This window comes from Trachurus japonicus, chromosome 13 (assembly GCF_045865225.1).
Source record: "Trachurus japonicus isolate A0001 chromosome 13, Traja_1.0".
NCBI classification, from domain to species: domain Eukaryota; kingdom Metazoa; phylum Chordata; class Actinopteri; order Carangiformes; family Carangidae; genus Trachurus; species Trachurus japonicus.
Window position 1 is genome coordinate 17174855 of NC_140919.1, and position 13771 is coordinate 17188625.

General features: G+C 40.1%; 1 protein-coding gene across 3 annotated transcripts in view; it reads left to right on the forward strand.

Moving 5' to 3' along the window:
• ecel1 (endothelin converting enzyme-like 1) overlaps positions 1-13771 on the forward strand; it is a 59364-nt gene that overhangs the window by 45444 nt on the left and 149 nt on the right. Inside the window, exons 13-19 of one of the 3 annotated variants that reach the window (XR_015037458.1) lie at positions 421-472; positions 6401-6468; positions 7052-7176; positions 8375-8440; positions 8822-8917; positions 12059-12135; positions 12249-13746. Coding sequence is in view for 1 of the 3 variants with exons in the window: in XM_085795059.1 (XP_085651185.1) it covers positions 421-472; positions 6401-6468; positions 7028-7176; positions 8375-8440; positions 8822-8917; positions 12059-12135; positions 12249-12348 (608 nt within the window). In the remaining 2 variants the exon portion in view is untranslated. Of the gene's footprint in view, positions 1-420; positions 473-6400; positions 6469-7027; positions 7177-8374; positions 8441-8821; positions 8918-12058; positions 12136-12248; positions 13747-13771 lie in introns of those variants that run through there. The other 2 variants (XR_015037459.1, XM_085795059.1) reach the window with 2 other exon arrangements.

The window sequence follows — 13771 nt, forward strand, 5'->3', positions numbered from 1 at the left end:
AAAGTTTAGTGATAATATATTAGAATAAATCCATATACAGTATGTATATGCCTTTAAATTAGAAAGACAAAGATTAGTGATGATATATTAGAATAAATCCAGCTAAATTAACGTATAAATGAATGTATTCAATAGATTATAATGACAGGTAAGCTTGATAGCTGAAATAAACTAAACAAAAAAAAAACACAGAATATAAAAACAGATCAGATTCAGTTCCAGTTTATTTTTAAAAGACTTCATAATTATTTTAACTAAATGTCGTCACAGGTTTGTCAGGGTTAAACGAGGCCTTGACTGATGTATCATCTTCTGGATGTACACTTTTTTATTTTACACGAATATAAAAAGACTGTGATTCGAGCTGCAAGAGAGAGAGAGAGAGTATCCCCTCATGTTGTTTCTGTGTCTCTCTTCCAGTTTTTCCCGCCGGCATCCTTCAGCCCACTCTCTACAACCCTGAGTTTCCACAGTAAGTATCTTCGCTGTGTGTGTGTGTGTGTGTGTGTGTCTGGAGGTAACGACGTCTCCACGGCGACTGAAACAAAAGTCATTAAAGGCGGCGTCGGCCCGACAAGGCCCCGGCTCCCCTCAGGTCCCCACACACCTGATTAAACCAATTTAACTACCCACCAAGAGCTCAATTACCCAACAAGGTCTTGCTAATGGAGCAGGTGTCATTGAGAGGTCGCCGCCCGAAATTTCACTCCATCGACTCGTCTGATGATGCGTGAAACAAAGATGGCCGCCGGCCTGTATCTGCCCGCCTGCAGCTTCTGTTGATCTGAAAATAAGACAAAAGAACTCGAAATATTTATATGAAATCTGAATATAAATATAAATACTTTATCTTCCAGTTGTGTCTTTTTCACACACGGTTCATTCATCGCCAGTGGTAAAGTTTCTGCTGATGTTTACTCTTTTTTATTTATGGCAGAGGAGAGGATCTTAAAAAATACATCTCTATAGGTGGGTTCACGTGGAGACCTCTTCCTCTTTCTGAGTGAATTAATTCCCAATGAGTCTTTCAGGTTTTTCTGTTTACATGTGATATGATCTAATCCTATCTGGTGTTTACATGAACCCGTTTTACAGCCGTTTTACAACAATACAGAGTGATTGAATTAATGCTAGTGAGATGCGTCGAGTCCAGGCTTCAACACCCACGAGACCGGTCGGCCCCATGGCATGAAAAATGTGATTTTGGTTATTTTTTTCGTGCTTAGGGAGGTCTCTGGGCCACGTATATACTGCCCCATGCATCAAACTGGTCATAAACGGAGAAACGCATACCGCCCATTTGTAGGAACTGTCTCTTTAAGACGAGCGGATAGCACTTCCTCCTTTCTGTGACGTCACACACAAGGTAACTCCGCCCACCGCGACCAGTTGTTTGTTTTTTTTTTCAATTTTTATGAATGCAGCTTCGGTTTCAGTTACTTGCCTGTGATTGGCCCGACCACACGCCACTCAAAAACAGTCAGCCAATCAGAGGAGAGGTTCTCATTCTCTCTTCTGATTGGCCAAATGACCTGTGCCTGCTCGAGCTCCAGAAAGAGGCAACAGAAAGTGGCAGTATGAACGATATGAAGCAGATCACAGGTACTCAAAACCAATGATACATCTTGTTAGGGATATCAGCAGGTAAATAAACCCAGAGAAAAGTGCACAGCATGAGGCCTTTAAAGGAATAGTTCACCAAGAAATGAAATTCCGTCATTAGTGACTCACCCTCATGCTGATGAATACTACATCCCATTTTACCTTACATCGCCACCTATTGCTGTGGCGATATGTATTACATGTAACTTAACATTACATCGCACTACATCACACATTACATTACATTGCATTACATCACTTGGTGTCGGAGTTTACGGTTGCGTCACGTGCGTACGGAGTATTTTTATTACATCACCCGTGTGGACGTGGAATCTTATTTAACAAAACTTTGGTTTCAAAAATACCCGTGTTCGTGCAGACAAGGCCTCAGGTTGACATAATGTTTTCAGTCATTCCCTCAGATTCAAGGATGAATGAGTGGATGTTGGAGGTCTGAGTGTGGATATTCTCATTCATCCAGGTCATCCGTTATCTCTGGGCAACAAATTAAATCAGAGGCAACTGCACTTGTATTTGTCTAGGAATCCAAGGGGCTTCATCAGTTCATAACGCATCGGCCTGACTAGTCCTCACTAGTCTGACAAAATAGTGGAGAAAGACCCAAGTATTTAACCTCTAAGGGGGCGTTTACCAAAGTAGGACCATAACGACTGTCGTCCAGAAGAGTTTCCAACAATGGTCAAGTGAAACTCCACCTAACGATAGTACTTTTGTGAACACACACACACACAAGTACTTCAAAGTAAAGTAAAGTAAAGTTTATTTCACCTTCACCCCATAGAAACACATTCAGATATAATGCAGTAAAAACCATAAGGTTGAATTAACCTCAGGAAGTTTGAACACAAACAGATCATTAGAGACTTTGAAAGGAACATTAGTTTGTATATGTGAACCTAATAAAGTCACTCACAGATTTTCCTCTGTGGAAAAAAATGTTTTAATTAACATTCAGCCAGTGAACTGAAAATAATCAATATAATCAAAAAGTATTTAAAATTTCTGAGCTGAGCAGGAGAAAAGAAGTAAACAGCTTTGATAGAAATATCAAAATAATAATAATAATGTGTTTCTCAAAATAAACTTTTTTGTTTTTCATTTACCAAAACAGGCAAAACTTCAGAAAAGCAAAATGTCGCGTTGAAAGAAGCAACGAAAACAACAATAGAATAAACTGGTGTAAAATGTCATCGCTCATTGTTTACACACATCACTGATCAGACACAAAAAGACATCTTTATATCTTTATATATATATATATATATATATATAAAGATATATAGATATATATATATCTATATATATATAGATATAGATATAGAACCACTCCCAAACTGCTTTGTGCAGCAGATTTGCACACAATGGTACACAGACCTCGTTCAATATACTTTACAGAAATAACAGAAACATAAAAGTAGAAGTAAAGACACAATAAGAAAACGTTTCAAAACAATCTAAAAACACATGTTATGTATTTATATAGTTATAAAATGACCAAAAGTCGAACTTTGAACTTTACTTTTACATCACTAAGCACACAATACAGTGAAATTTGGTGTGGCTTCTTTCAAATAAAAACAAAAAACTGAATAAATAGTATGAAAAATAATAATATAATATAATCAATTAGATTAAAACAAATTTAAATTAAGACTGACATCTTAAAACACTGAGGTCTCAAGCCTTTTGTATACAAATCAACACTGTAACGTTATATCAAACATTATGTTCACTGTATGTATGAACATGTATTTAAATCAATCGCACTTAGTCTTCTCCACTTTAGTATCATGGTTTTATCAATTGTTTACTCACAAATTGAACATTAAATTAACGTTAAACAGATTATAGCGGCTTGTGTTCTTCAGTCTGTCGAGTTTACGTCTCCTCTGACTCCTGCTGCTGTCACACGACTCCTCATCCTGTTACTTCTCAACATTTCGGCAGTTTAAGGAGAATAAAGTCTCACCGTACGTCGCGGCAGGAGACGTGTTGTGTTGTGTTGTCTCAACTTCAAAGCTCCTCACTCAGGAGAATACGAAAGGGAAATGAAATGAACCATAATCGTGTAATTACCACTTCACGCATTGTCTCACTTCAGTGCAGTTTTTTAGCCCATTAATTAGAAAACCGACTTTGAATTTATGTTTTTAACAGCTGCTGTGCATAATTCATATCACTCCAGGCTGTTTATCATCATAGTCCGTCTATACATTTATAGATCCACTCTCTTTATTCAGTCAAAAAAATCCACCTGGGACTTGATGCAGAAAGGTAATAGATCAAAATGTATACCGATACACAAGGTAACGCATCAGAGCTCAGGCTGTTTCAGATTAGAAGACAACATTTAAACATCTGAATTATGCAAAAGTAAAACAGAAAAACTTTTAGAATAAACAAAAATAATTATTAACCATGATGGAAAACTTGTTGCAAGTAAGTTTGTGGAAAGAAAACGGAGCGGAAGAGAGAAATATGGAGGTAAACAAGTCAACACAGTCTTTGTTAAGCTGCTGTTCGCTGAGGAGCAACTCTACTGAGTATTATCTCAGATCAATACGCACAATACAGTCCAACAGGCTGCACCTGCTGCATTCATACACAACTCCCCTCAGCACACACACACACACACACACACACACACACACACACTCACACCTCCTCACATGCGTTAATTAGACTTTAGCAGCTTGTGTATTCAACATTAGCCACCACTTCTGTGTCTTCATTAGAGGTGATCACCACCACTGCCACTACACTACTTGCTGCTGCCATGCATGTTAATCAATAATAATTAACGATTGCATTGGATTAAAGGAAGTGTGTGCGTGTACCTGTCCCCTTGAAGTTATTACTGCAGTAGCCCTAACCTCCCATAAACCCCCACTCTCCTGCTGCCCCTCGCTCTCTCTCTCTCCTACACACACACACACACACACACACCTCCACTATCACGTAGAGTATAATGAAGCTTCAATCAGCCAGTTAGTTTAGCGAGGGAGTCGGGCCCAGTGTGAAGCAGCGTATCGACTAGCTGTCAGAAAGTCATTTTCAGACGTAGCCATGTGAACAGCCCCGAGCCTGCATGCCCTCGCATCGCTCTCTATATCTGCATGTGCACCAAAGACAGCGTCGGTCAAGGAGAGGTGGAGCGACGACACGCTGTCTTTTCCCTTTTTATTGTAGGAAGTGTGTGTGTGTGGGGGGGGATTATGGAGGTGGATACATGCATGTTGTAGTGATATCTGATGTTTTTTCATCAGTGTGAACGAGAAAACGAACGAGGTATCACACTGCTTTGCTTTTCTTTTTGCTTTTTTTTTTATTCGATACCAATCTGAACTTGCACGGATCTGAAATTAGATCCCAAGTGCCACTTGTGTTTTATCAGGATTCGCTGAGCAGCATTAGCAATGAGGACACCAGGACAATACAACAAGAGAGAGGAGGAAAGTAATGTGACGAGATACAGCAGCTGTATCAGTCAGGACAGGAGGGCTGAAGTCACACATCTGTAATATATTTACTTTCTTTTAGGAGAGATTACAACTTAAAAAAACTCTAAACATGCGACTTAAATAATGAACGCAGAGCTGTTTACCACATGCTTAAGAAAACTGAGGAGTAATTTGATGTTTTTGGGCAAAAAAAATTTTTTATCACGTTCTCAATGAGTTATGTTTGTGAAATATGAAGCTACAGCCTGCAGCTAATTACCTCAGCTTAAAGGGATAGTTCAACATTTTGGCAAATGGGCCCATTGCCATAATTCCTATAGTCATAGCAGTAGGTTTGTTACCTTTAATTGTCGGTGCAAGCTATTTTTAGAACGGCTGAGCAGAGCAGCGAGCTGCTCAGAGTTACGATAATAACAGAACGTTACCAGACAGAGTTGTTTTAGAGGTAAATTCATGCAAAACAGCTGATGCGCATTGCCTTCAGGGACAGTTTTTCAGCAAGCAGTCTCTGCATTTACCTCTAAAACAACTCTGTCTCGTAACTAGAGTTGTTTTAGAGGGAAATTCATTCTTTTCTTTTTTTCTTTTTCTGGGCTGATTGAATCATAGGCAACTGGACTTGTATTTGTCTGGGAAGACGTTTTGCTCTCTGAATTTACCTCTAAAACAACTCTGTCTGGTAACGTTCTGTTATTATCTCATAGCGTGGTGAATGCGCAGGTCACAACTTGTCCACCAGAGCGTTTTGGAGTTGTTGGATTGTGTATTTGATGAGTTTGATGAGGGAAACCAAGAAATCCCATGAGCCTCCATAGTGTAGCTCTGAGCAGCTCGCGGCTCTGCGCCGCCGTTCTATAAACAGCTTGCACCGACAATTAAAGGTAAAGAACCTATTGCTATGACTATAGGGATTATGGCAATGGGCCAATTTGCCAAAAATGTTGAAAAAACTATCCCTTTAAGCCTATAAACAACATTTGTGTAATCCAAGGCATAACGACTGAGGGATCAGAAAATAACTATTTTCTGCCCATTAATTTTTTACGCTCCGAAAGGTCTCATGGGGTCCAGTTGAAGGGGCGGGACTTTGCCTCTCTATAAGGCTGCAGCAACAAAATTCCTGAGAGTGTTAAACTGATGCAGGGTGTCGTTTTGTCGCTTATGAATTCAGCTTTTCATAATGAATTAGATTAATTAGCTGTCATCTTCCCAAATGTCACAGTTCTGTTTTGAGTTAACTTATCGACATTTTAAAACTCCTGTACTGTAGACACCAGGAAAATGTCAGCCCATCTTTCCTCCTTCTTGTTTTCCAGGTCTCTGAACTACGGAGGAATCGGAGCCATCATCGGCCACGAGCTCACACATGGATATGACGACTGGGGTAAGTGAAGGATGACCACAACTCATCCTTTACCACTATTTGTCCATCGTATGCATCACAACTAACTAACACAGGCTGCATATTCAGCTTTCACCATTCATTTTGAGTTGTGCACCCCCCTGTAATTGCTTTAAACCATCCTATTTCACAGAAAGAGCAGGGGCTCCCTGATGATTTGTGTAATTTTATGACATTTGTAGGAAGCCACAATCTCTAACTTTTCATTTCCAGTCAAAAGTGCTGCTCTTTAATCTGCACCAATGGCATTTAAAAATCAAAGTGTGAAATACCTGCCAGTCACCAACTGAAGTAACTTTGTACGTGACTGGTTGGTTTGTGCACCAGCCGTTTATTCTAATTATACAAATTAAGTTTAAGAAAAAAGTTGTTGATTGATTGGCTCACGAGGCCAAGATCAAATCTGGATTTCCAAACTTTTTTTTCTCGCACAGATTAAATAAAGGCGACGTGCTGGGCAGCTCTTTGAACTGTGAAGAGAAGTTGCAGGTTGTGTAGTCTCCATGCTAACACCGCTGCCCCCTTTTGCCCCTCATCTTAGTGATGCAATGGTTCATGTCCATAGGGGGCCAGTACGACCGCCACGGCAACCTCAAACAGTGGTGGACGGAGGAGTCCTACAGGAAGTTTCAAAAGAAAGCCGAGTGTATCGTCAACCTCTACGATAACTTCACTGTTTATAACCAGAGAGTGGGTTTGCACACACACACACACACACACACACACACACACACACACACACACACACACACACACACACATAATCCGTACGATAGCATCACATACAGATTACAAATTTACATACACTTTCTCAAATGCATTTGAATTTGAATACAGAATATAGTTCACAAATTGTTGTATTGTTGCATGAGAAATGCAGCAGGATGCATGAAAGTCAAAATATCTCAGTCGCTGCAGCTTCAGTGTTTTTAATCTTCAGCCTTAAAGGGATAGTTCAACATTTTGGCCCATTGCCATATGAGTTATGTCTGTGAAATACGAAGCTACAGCCTGTAGCTAATTAGCTCATCTTAAATTGCTCAGCTTTGCCCAAAGGTAACAGGATTCACCGACCGATAGAGATCACATTGTAGCATGTTATTTTATTTTGTTGGTTTTGTTAAACAACAGCCTACAAAAAAAGGCTAAACTGTCTTAAAGGGATAGTTCAACATTTTGGCAAATTGGCCCATTGCCATAGCAGTGTTACCTTTAATTGATGGTGCAACGGCAGAGCAGAGCCGTGAGCTGCTCAGAGCTACGCTACGGAGGCGAATGGGATTTCTTGGTTCCCCTCATCAAACCCATCAAACACACAATCCAACAACTCCAAAACGCTCTGGTGGACAAGTTGTGACCTGCACATTCACCACGCTATGAGATAATAACAGAACATTACCAGACAGAGTTGTTTTAGAGAAAAACTGCCCCCGGCGGGAACGCGCATTAGCGGTTTTGCATGAATTTGCCTCTAAAACAACTCTGTCTCATAAAGTTCTCCTCCGTAGCGTAGCTCTGAGCAGCTCACGGCTCTGCTCCGCCGTTTTAAAAATATCTTGCACCGACAATTAAAGGTAACGAACCTACTGCTATGACTATAGGGATTATGGCAATGGGCCAATTTGCCAAAATGATCAACTATCCCTTTAAAGAAAGAAAGAATAAATCACTACAGAACATTTCTGATAGATTTATAGCAGAGTTTATGGTCCGGTGGCGTCTTGGCAGGTCATTTATAACTAATATTCATAATGTTCTTTGTACTTAAATGGTCAGATGTGGAGGAGGATTCAGAGGACTGCTCTGTTTTCTGTCTGTTATGCTAAGCTAAAGTAGACCACCTGCCTTCCAACAGAGTCTCTGAAGGTTTTTCTGTCTGTGTGTTTAGGTGAACGGTCGGCTGACGCTGGGGGAGAACATAGCGGACATGGGAGGACTGAAGCTGTCCTACTATGTGAGTAACGCCATTGTTTAAAAACACTAAGCACTGTGGCTGTGCAGCTTCACACAACCTAAATATTATCCTCCGTGTTGTGATCTGTGTGAGAGGTACAAAAGATAAAAGATAAACATTTAACTAAGCTCCCCCCTCCTCCTCATCCTCCTCCTCTCTCTGTTTGAGTGTGTCTGGACAGCAGAACATCTGGGCTGCTGCATAATTCAGTTGCATATTGATCGTCAGTGGTCGACTTGTGTTTGTTGAAGAAAGGAGCTGGGGAGACAAAAGTACAAAGGGAATAGATGAATGCTTTTAAATAAGTGATAGCATCAAAATGCAGCAGTCACAATGAATGGTAGTTAGTTCAAACGTGTGTGTCTGTGTGTGTGTGTCCAGGCCTATCAGAAGTGGGTGAGGGAAAACGGTCCGGAGCAGCCGCTGCCTGGGCTCAAGTACACCCACGAACAGCTGCTCTTCATCGCCTTTGCACAGGTACAGACGCCTCCTCCTCCTCCTTCTCTTCCTGCTCCTGAGTGATTGATTGATTCGCTGTCTTGTCATTATATTTAGTATATGTCGAGTCATTTGAGCGCTCTCAGTCACAGAGAGCAGGTAGGAGTTATATATAATCCCAGCATCATCATCGGCGGCTGATGGATGCAGCAGCTGCTGGAGGGAGCGTTGATGACAGTGCAGCGTCTCTAAGCACCAGACCACCCCTGCTACTTCTCCTTCTAACTATTACCACTCATCATTGAAATTCAACGGTGTCATTGAAATTCATGGCTTAATGTAACAGTGGTGAAATCCAGACAGAGCTTTTTAATGTTAATGTTAATGTTAATTTTTTTTTTTCTCATCCTGTTCTTTTAAGAAAAAGAAAAAAAAATCCTTTTGTCACAGGGAGCTGATCTGAGAATCACATACATGAGTTCACGTTGGTTTATCACAGCTCGTGTCTCCACGTTGAAGACCTTCAAAACACCTTTGTGTTTTACATATAAAACCCAGCAGGCAGCAGACACAAAGTGACAATAGATAGTTTTTTAACGTTACATTGTGAGGTAAATGTTGATGTAGATATGATACGTAGGATGATAGACACTTCAGTGTTCAGGTTTGTTCCCTATAAGCTTCACTTTGACTCTGATGCTGCTGTAAAGGAAGAACAGAAGATAGATAGGAGGATGTCTACCACAGTGACTGTGGGGAAAAAAGCTGGAAACATCCAAACACCTTTGTGCAGACACAAAGTGACAGTAGACTGTTGTTTTTTAACGTTTCACTGTGAAGTAAATGTTGATGTCGATATGATACGTTGGATGATAAAACCATCATCAACATGTTCAGGTTTGTTCCTATAAGCTTCACGTTGACTCTGCTGCTGCTGTAAAGGAAGAACAGAAGATAGATAGAGAAGGAGGTCTCTGCAGGTTTCTGCAGCAGGTGGACGTCTGTGAAACCACCACAGTGACTGTGAGGAAAAAAGCTGAAAACATTCAGACACCTTTGTGTTCACATATAAAACCCAGCAGACACAAAACGCTGCTGTCTCAAGTCAAACACTCCCATACTTACACTATTTTTCTTATGTAAGTGCGTTCACACTGACAAGTATGTCAAAATGCAGTGTAGGCTACTGTAAGCCCAGTAGCACTCATGGAACCTTCCCACCCTCAATGATTGCCGTCTTGTCTACGTAGCAGAATATTATATGTAAATCAACAACATACTGGTAGGCAAATGTTTTCCACCCGTAAAAGGCAGCAGAGCAGCAGCAGCATAATCTCCACCTCACAGTCCACACAAGCAAATAAAAGTACAAATAAGGCGTTCATTGTTACTAGTTGTATTACAAACAAAACAAGCCGGTAGACGTGTTGACAGGCGACAATAGCGGTCCAAAAATGAAGAAGACGTTTGATATCTGAGCTGCCGTCAATCAAAATGCGTCAGCTCAGATATTTTTATATGTTGCATTTTATTTTAACTCGATTTATATTCGTGAAAGTTTAGATACAGTTGTTTAAGATTGTGTGTGGTGTTTTTAATCATAATTTAAAAAAAATAATAATTAATTTAAAAAAGAATTTTATCAGTAACTTTATTAATCAATTACTAGACATTTCAGGCATATGAATTCCAGGCGACCGCACATGGGGTCCTGACCCCAAGGTTTAAAAACACTGAAATAGACTGTTGTTTTTTAACATGAAGTAAACATTGATGTAGATTTGATCCGTAGGATAATAAAAGCACGAGTGTTCAGGTTTGTTCCTGTGAGCTTCACTTCACTTCACTGCTGTAAAGGAAGAACAGAATAGAAGATAGATAGAGAAAAGGTCTCTGCAGGTTTCTACACGTAGTTCAGGTGGATGTTGGTGGAAGTGAAGGTGAAGATGGAGAGTGACGGACACGGAGGTAAAACAAGAGTGAAGCTTAGACAGGTTTTCGGTTGATGGAGAGGATGATGGTCGGACCCGGCTCTGTTGTCCCTGACGTCTCCCTGTGGACGGTCTGATGATGGAGGAAGCTCCAACAAACACCAACTCTGACTTGTTGTTGTTATTTCTCCTGGATCAGTAACAGAAGCTGTTGCCTGTTTCCCAGGGTTACCACCAGAGCAGCAGACTTTAACTCTATTAACACTGTTGACACTAATAAACAAATGATTCATCGTCTCATATTGAAACGTTTCCTGGTGGTTGACTCTAAATGAGCAGCAGTGGAGAAACTTACTGTGTTTTAATGCAACTGTGGCTCCAACATTAAGGTCTATTGTCACAGAAATAATAATTATCCAACTAGAAACAACTTAAGAGCTGCAGCTGAGGATTATTATAATTATTGATTATTTATTCTCTCAGGGTTTTCTCAACAACTGTTAAAGAAATAGCAGGAAATGGCCAACAGAATTTTTAATGCTTTATGTAACTTTTTAGTGCTTTAAAAAATTAGTATAGTAGCAGTTGTAGTAATAGTAATAGTAAAAGTAATAGTAGGACTAGGAGTATAAGTGGAAAGTAATAATAGTAATAGTAGTAGCAGTAATAGTATAAGTAGTAGGCTGGTAGCAATAGTAATAGTAATAATAGTAACAGTAGTATAGTAGTAGTTGTAGTAGTAACACTAATAGTAATAGTAGTAGTACTAGTTGTAAGAGTAATAGTAGAAGTAATAGTAGTAGTAATAGTAGACGTAGTAATAGTTACAGTAGTACTACAAGTAATAGTAATAGTAGTAGTAGAAGTAATAGTAGTAGCAATAGTAGAAGAAGTAATAGTAGTTGTAGAATAGTTATAGTAGTAGAAGTAATAGAAGTAGAAGTCATAGTAGTAGTACTGTAGTTGTAATAGAAATAATAGAAGTAATAGTAGAAGTAGAAGTAATAGTGGTAGTAGTTGTAATAGTAACAGTAGTAATAATAGTAATAGTCGAACAATAATAGAGACAAATCTCTTGTTTTATCAAACTGACGTTCAGTTTTCAACAGTAACGTCATGAAGAAGTTAAAGTAAAACTGACGTCAAAGTGTTTTGTATAAAAGTAAAAGTTGTTGTTTCGTAATGAGATGACTCAGCGTTTCCTGTATTTACGTTGTGTTTACGTTGTGTATTCGTTGTGTCTGAGCAGAACTGGTGCATGAAGAGAAGATCTCAGTCCATCTACCTGCAGCTGCTGACGGACAAACACGCTCCAGAGCACTACAGGTACAGGGAACCAACCAATAACCACTCAATCAATGTCAACAATATATGTCACATTTATTTAAACAGCACATCTGAATCATCACGTATATTCTCTGTGTGTTTCCTCGGTGCAGAGTGATCGGCAGCGTCTCCCAGTTCGACGAGTTCGCCCGCGTGTTCCACTGTCCGAGGGGAACGCCCATGAACCCGGTAGAGAAATGCTCCGTGTGGTGACCTCCGCGCTCGGCCCGTTGACCTCTAGGACGACCTCCATCTCCATCACAACACACACACACACACACTGTCCTACATCACGCTCTCATCAGACCAGACGCTACGTTCAGACTCCTGTCGGACACGGGCGGTGGAAACGTTTCTCAACCATCACGACGTCTTCAGTTTACAACGACAACAAGCGTCCATTATAATAATAATAATCCAAACGACAGCATGGGTCACATGACCATCGACCACGCCGCCATGTACATAAATATGATTTGGTTACATATATTTTTCTATGTTTAGACTTATTTTCAGATCATCTATTTTTGTATCTTAGCGTATATTATCACACACATTATCTGTTTGTGTTTTTTTTTTTGTTTTTTTGTTTTTATAATCAAGCGACTCATTTCTGCTCCGTGTAGCATCAACTAGAAAAAACTTCAGCAGCAACAACAAAGTGACTTCAGTCCTGGATCAAGGAGGATCAAGTTTGAACTGAACTGAGATCAGCAGCAGCAGCAGCAGCAGCATCCTCGTGCCTGTCCCCCCCTAAAAAAAAACAAAAAAACCTTGGTGTTCTTTCACTTTGGGTATTGGGAGTTTAATTTGTGTCACAGTGGCGCCCTCGTGTGGTCGCAGAGAGCGATGGCCGTCAGTCATGACTGTTGTATCGTTTGCCTGCACTGGTCTCTCTCTCTCGTTGCTGTGAGTGTTTGTACGGTTTTTAAGATTTGTCAACTTTTTTTAAAGAAGAACAAAACAAAAAAAGAAGAATAAGACTGAGGAGGAAGAGGAAAAGGAGGAGGAGGAGGAGTGTCGGACTCTCGGTGGATGTTTCTTCTCAGGATTCGTAGCAAAGTCTGCTGGGACTAGATGAAGCGCTGCTCTCGTGTTTTTCTTGACGACACGTGAACGCCACACACATTCACTACTAACCAACGACGCCATGATTAAAAGTGCAAACTGCGGTCACATGAATGAAGAATCGTAACATTTCTATACAAACAAACAAAACAAATGAACAAAAAAAATTACTTTTGTATAAAGAATCTGTTGATATATATAAAAAAGAAAAAGAAAAACGAGTCTTTGTACAGTGAAGAAGTCTAAAACAAGGTGTTATGGTTGTACAGTTTGTTTTTCAATGAGAGTGCATGTTTCCTCTCCGGGCCAACTGATCGCTGTGTATGGAGGATAAAACACACACACACACACACACACACACACAGACACACACACACACACACACACACACACATACACATAAACAAATACACACATAAACAGAAACACATACACATGTCTGATGCTACAGCTGCTGGTTCACATGTGGCTGCTATCTCTTCCTCTCTGTTGGTCACTGTTTAATGTTTGAATAAATACAAAAGGATCACTGTGCTCAGGTGTGTGTATGTGTGTGTCTGTGTGTGTG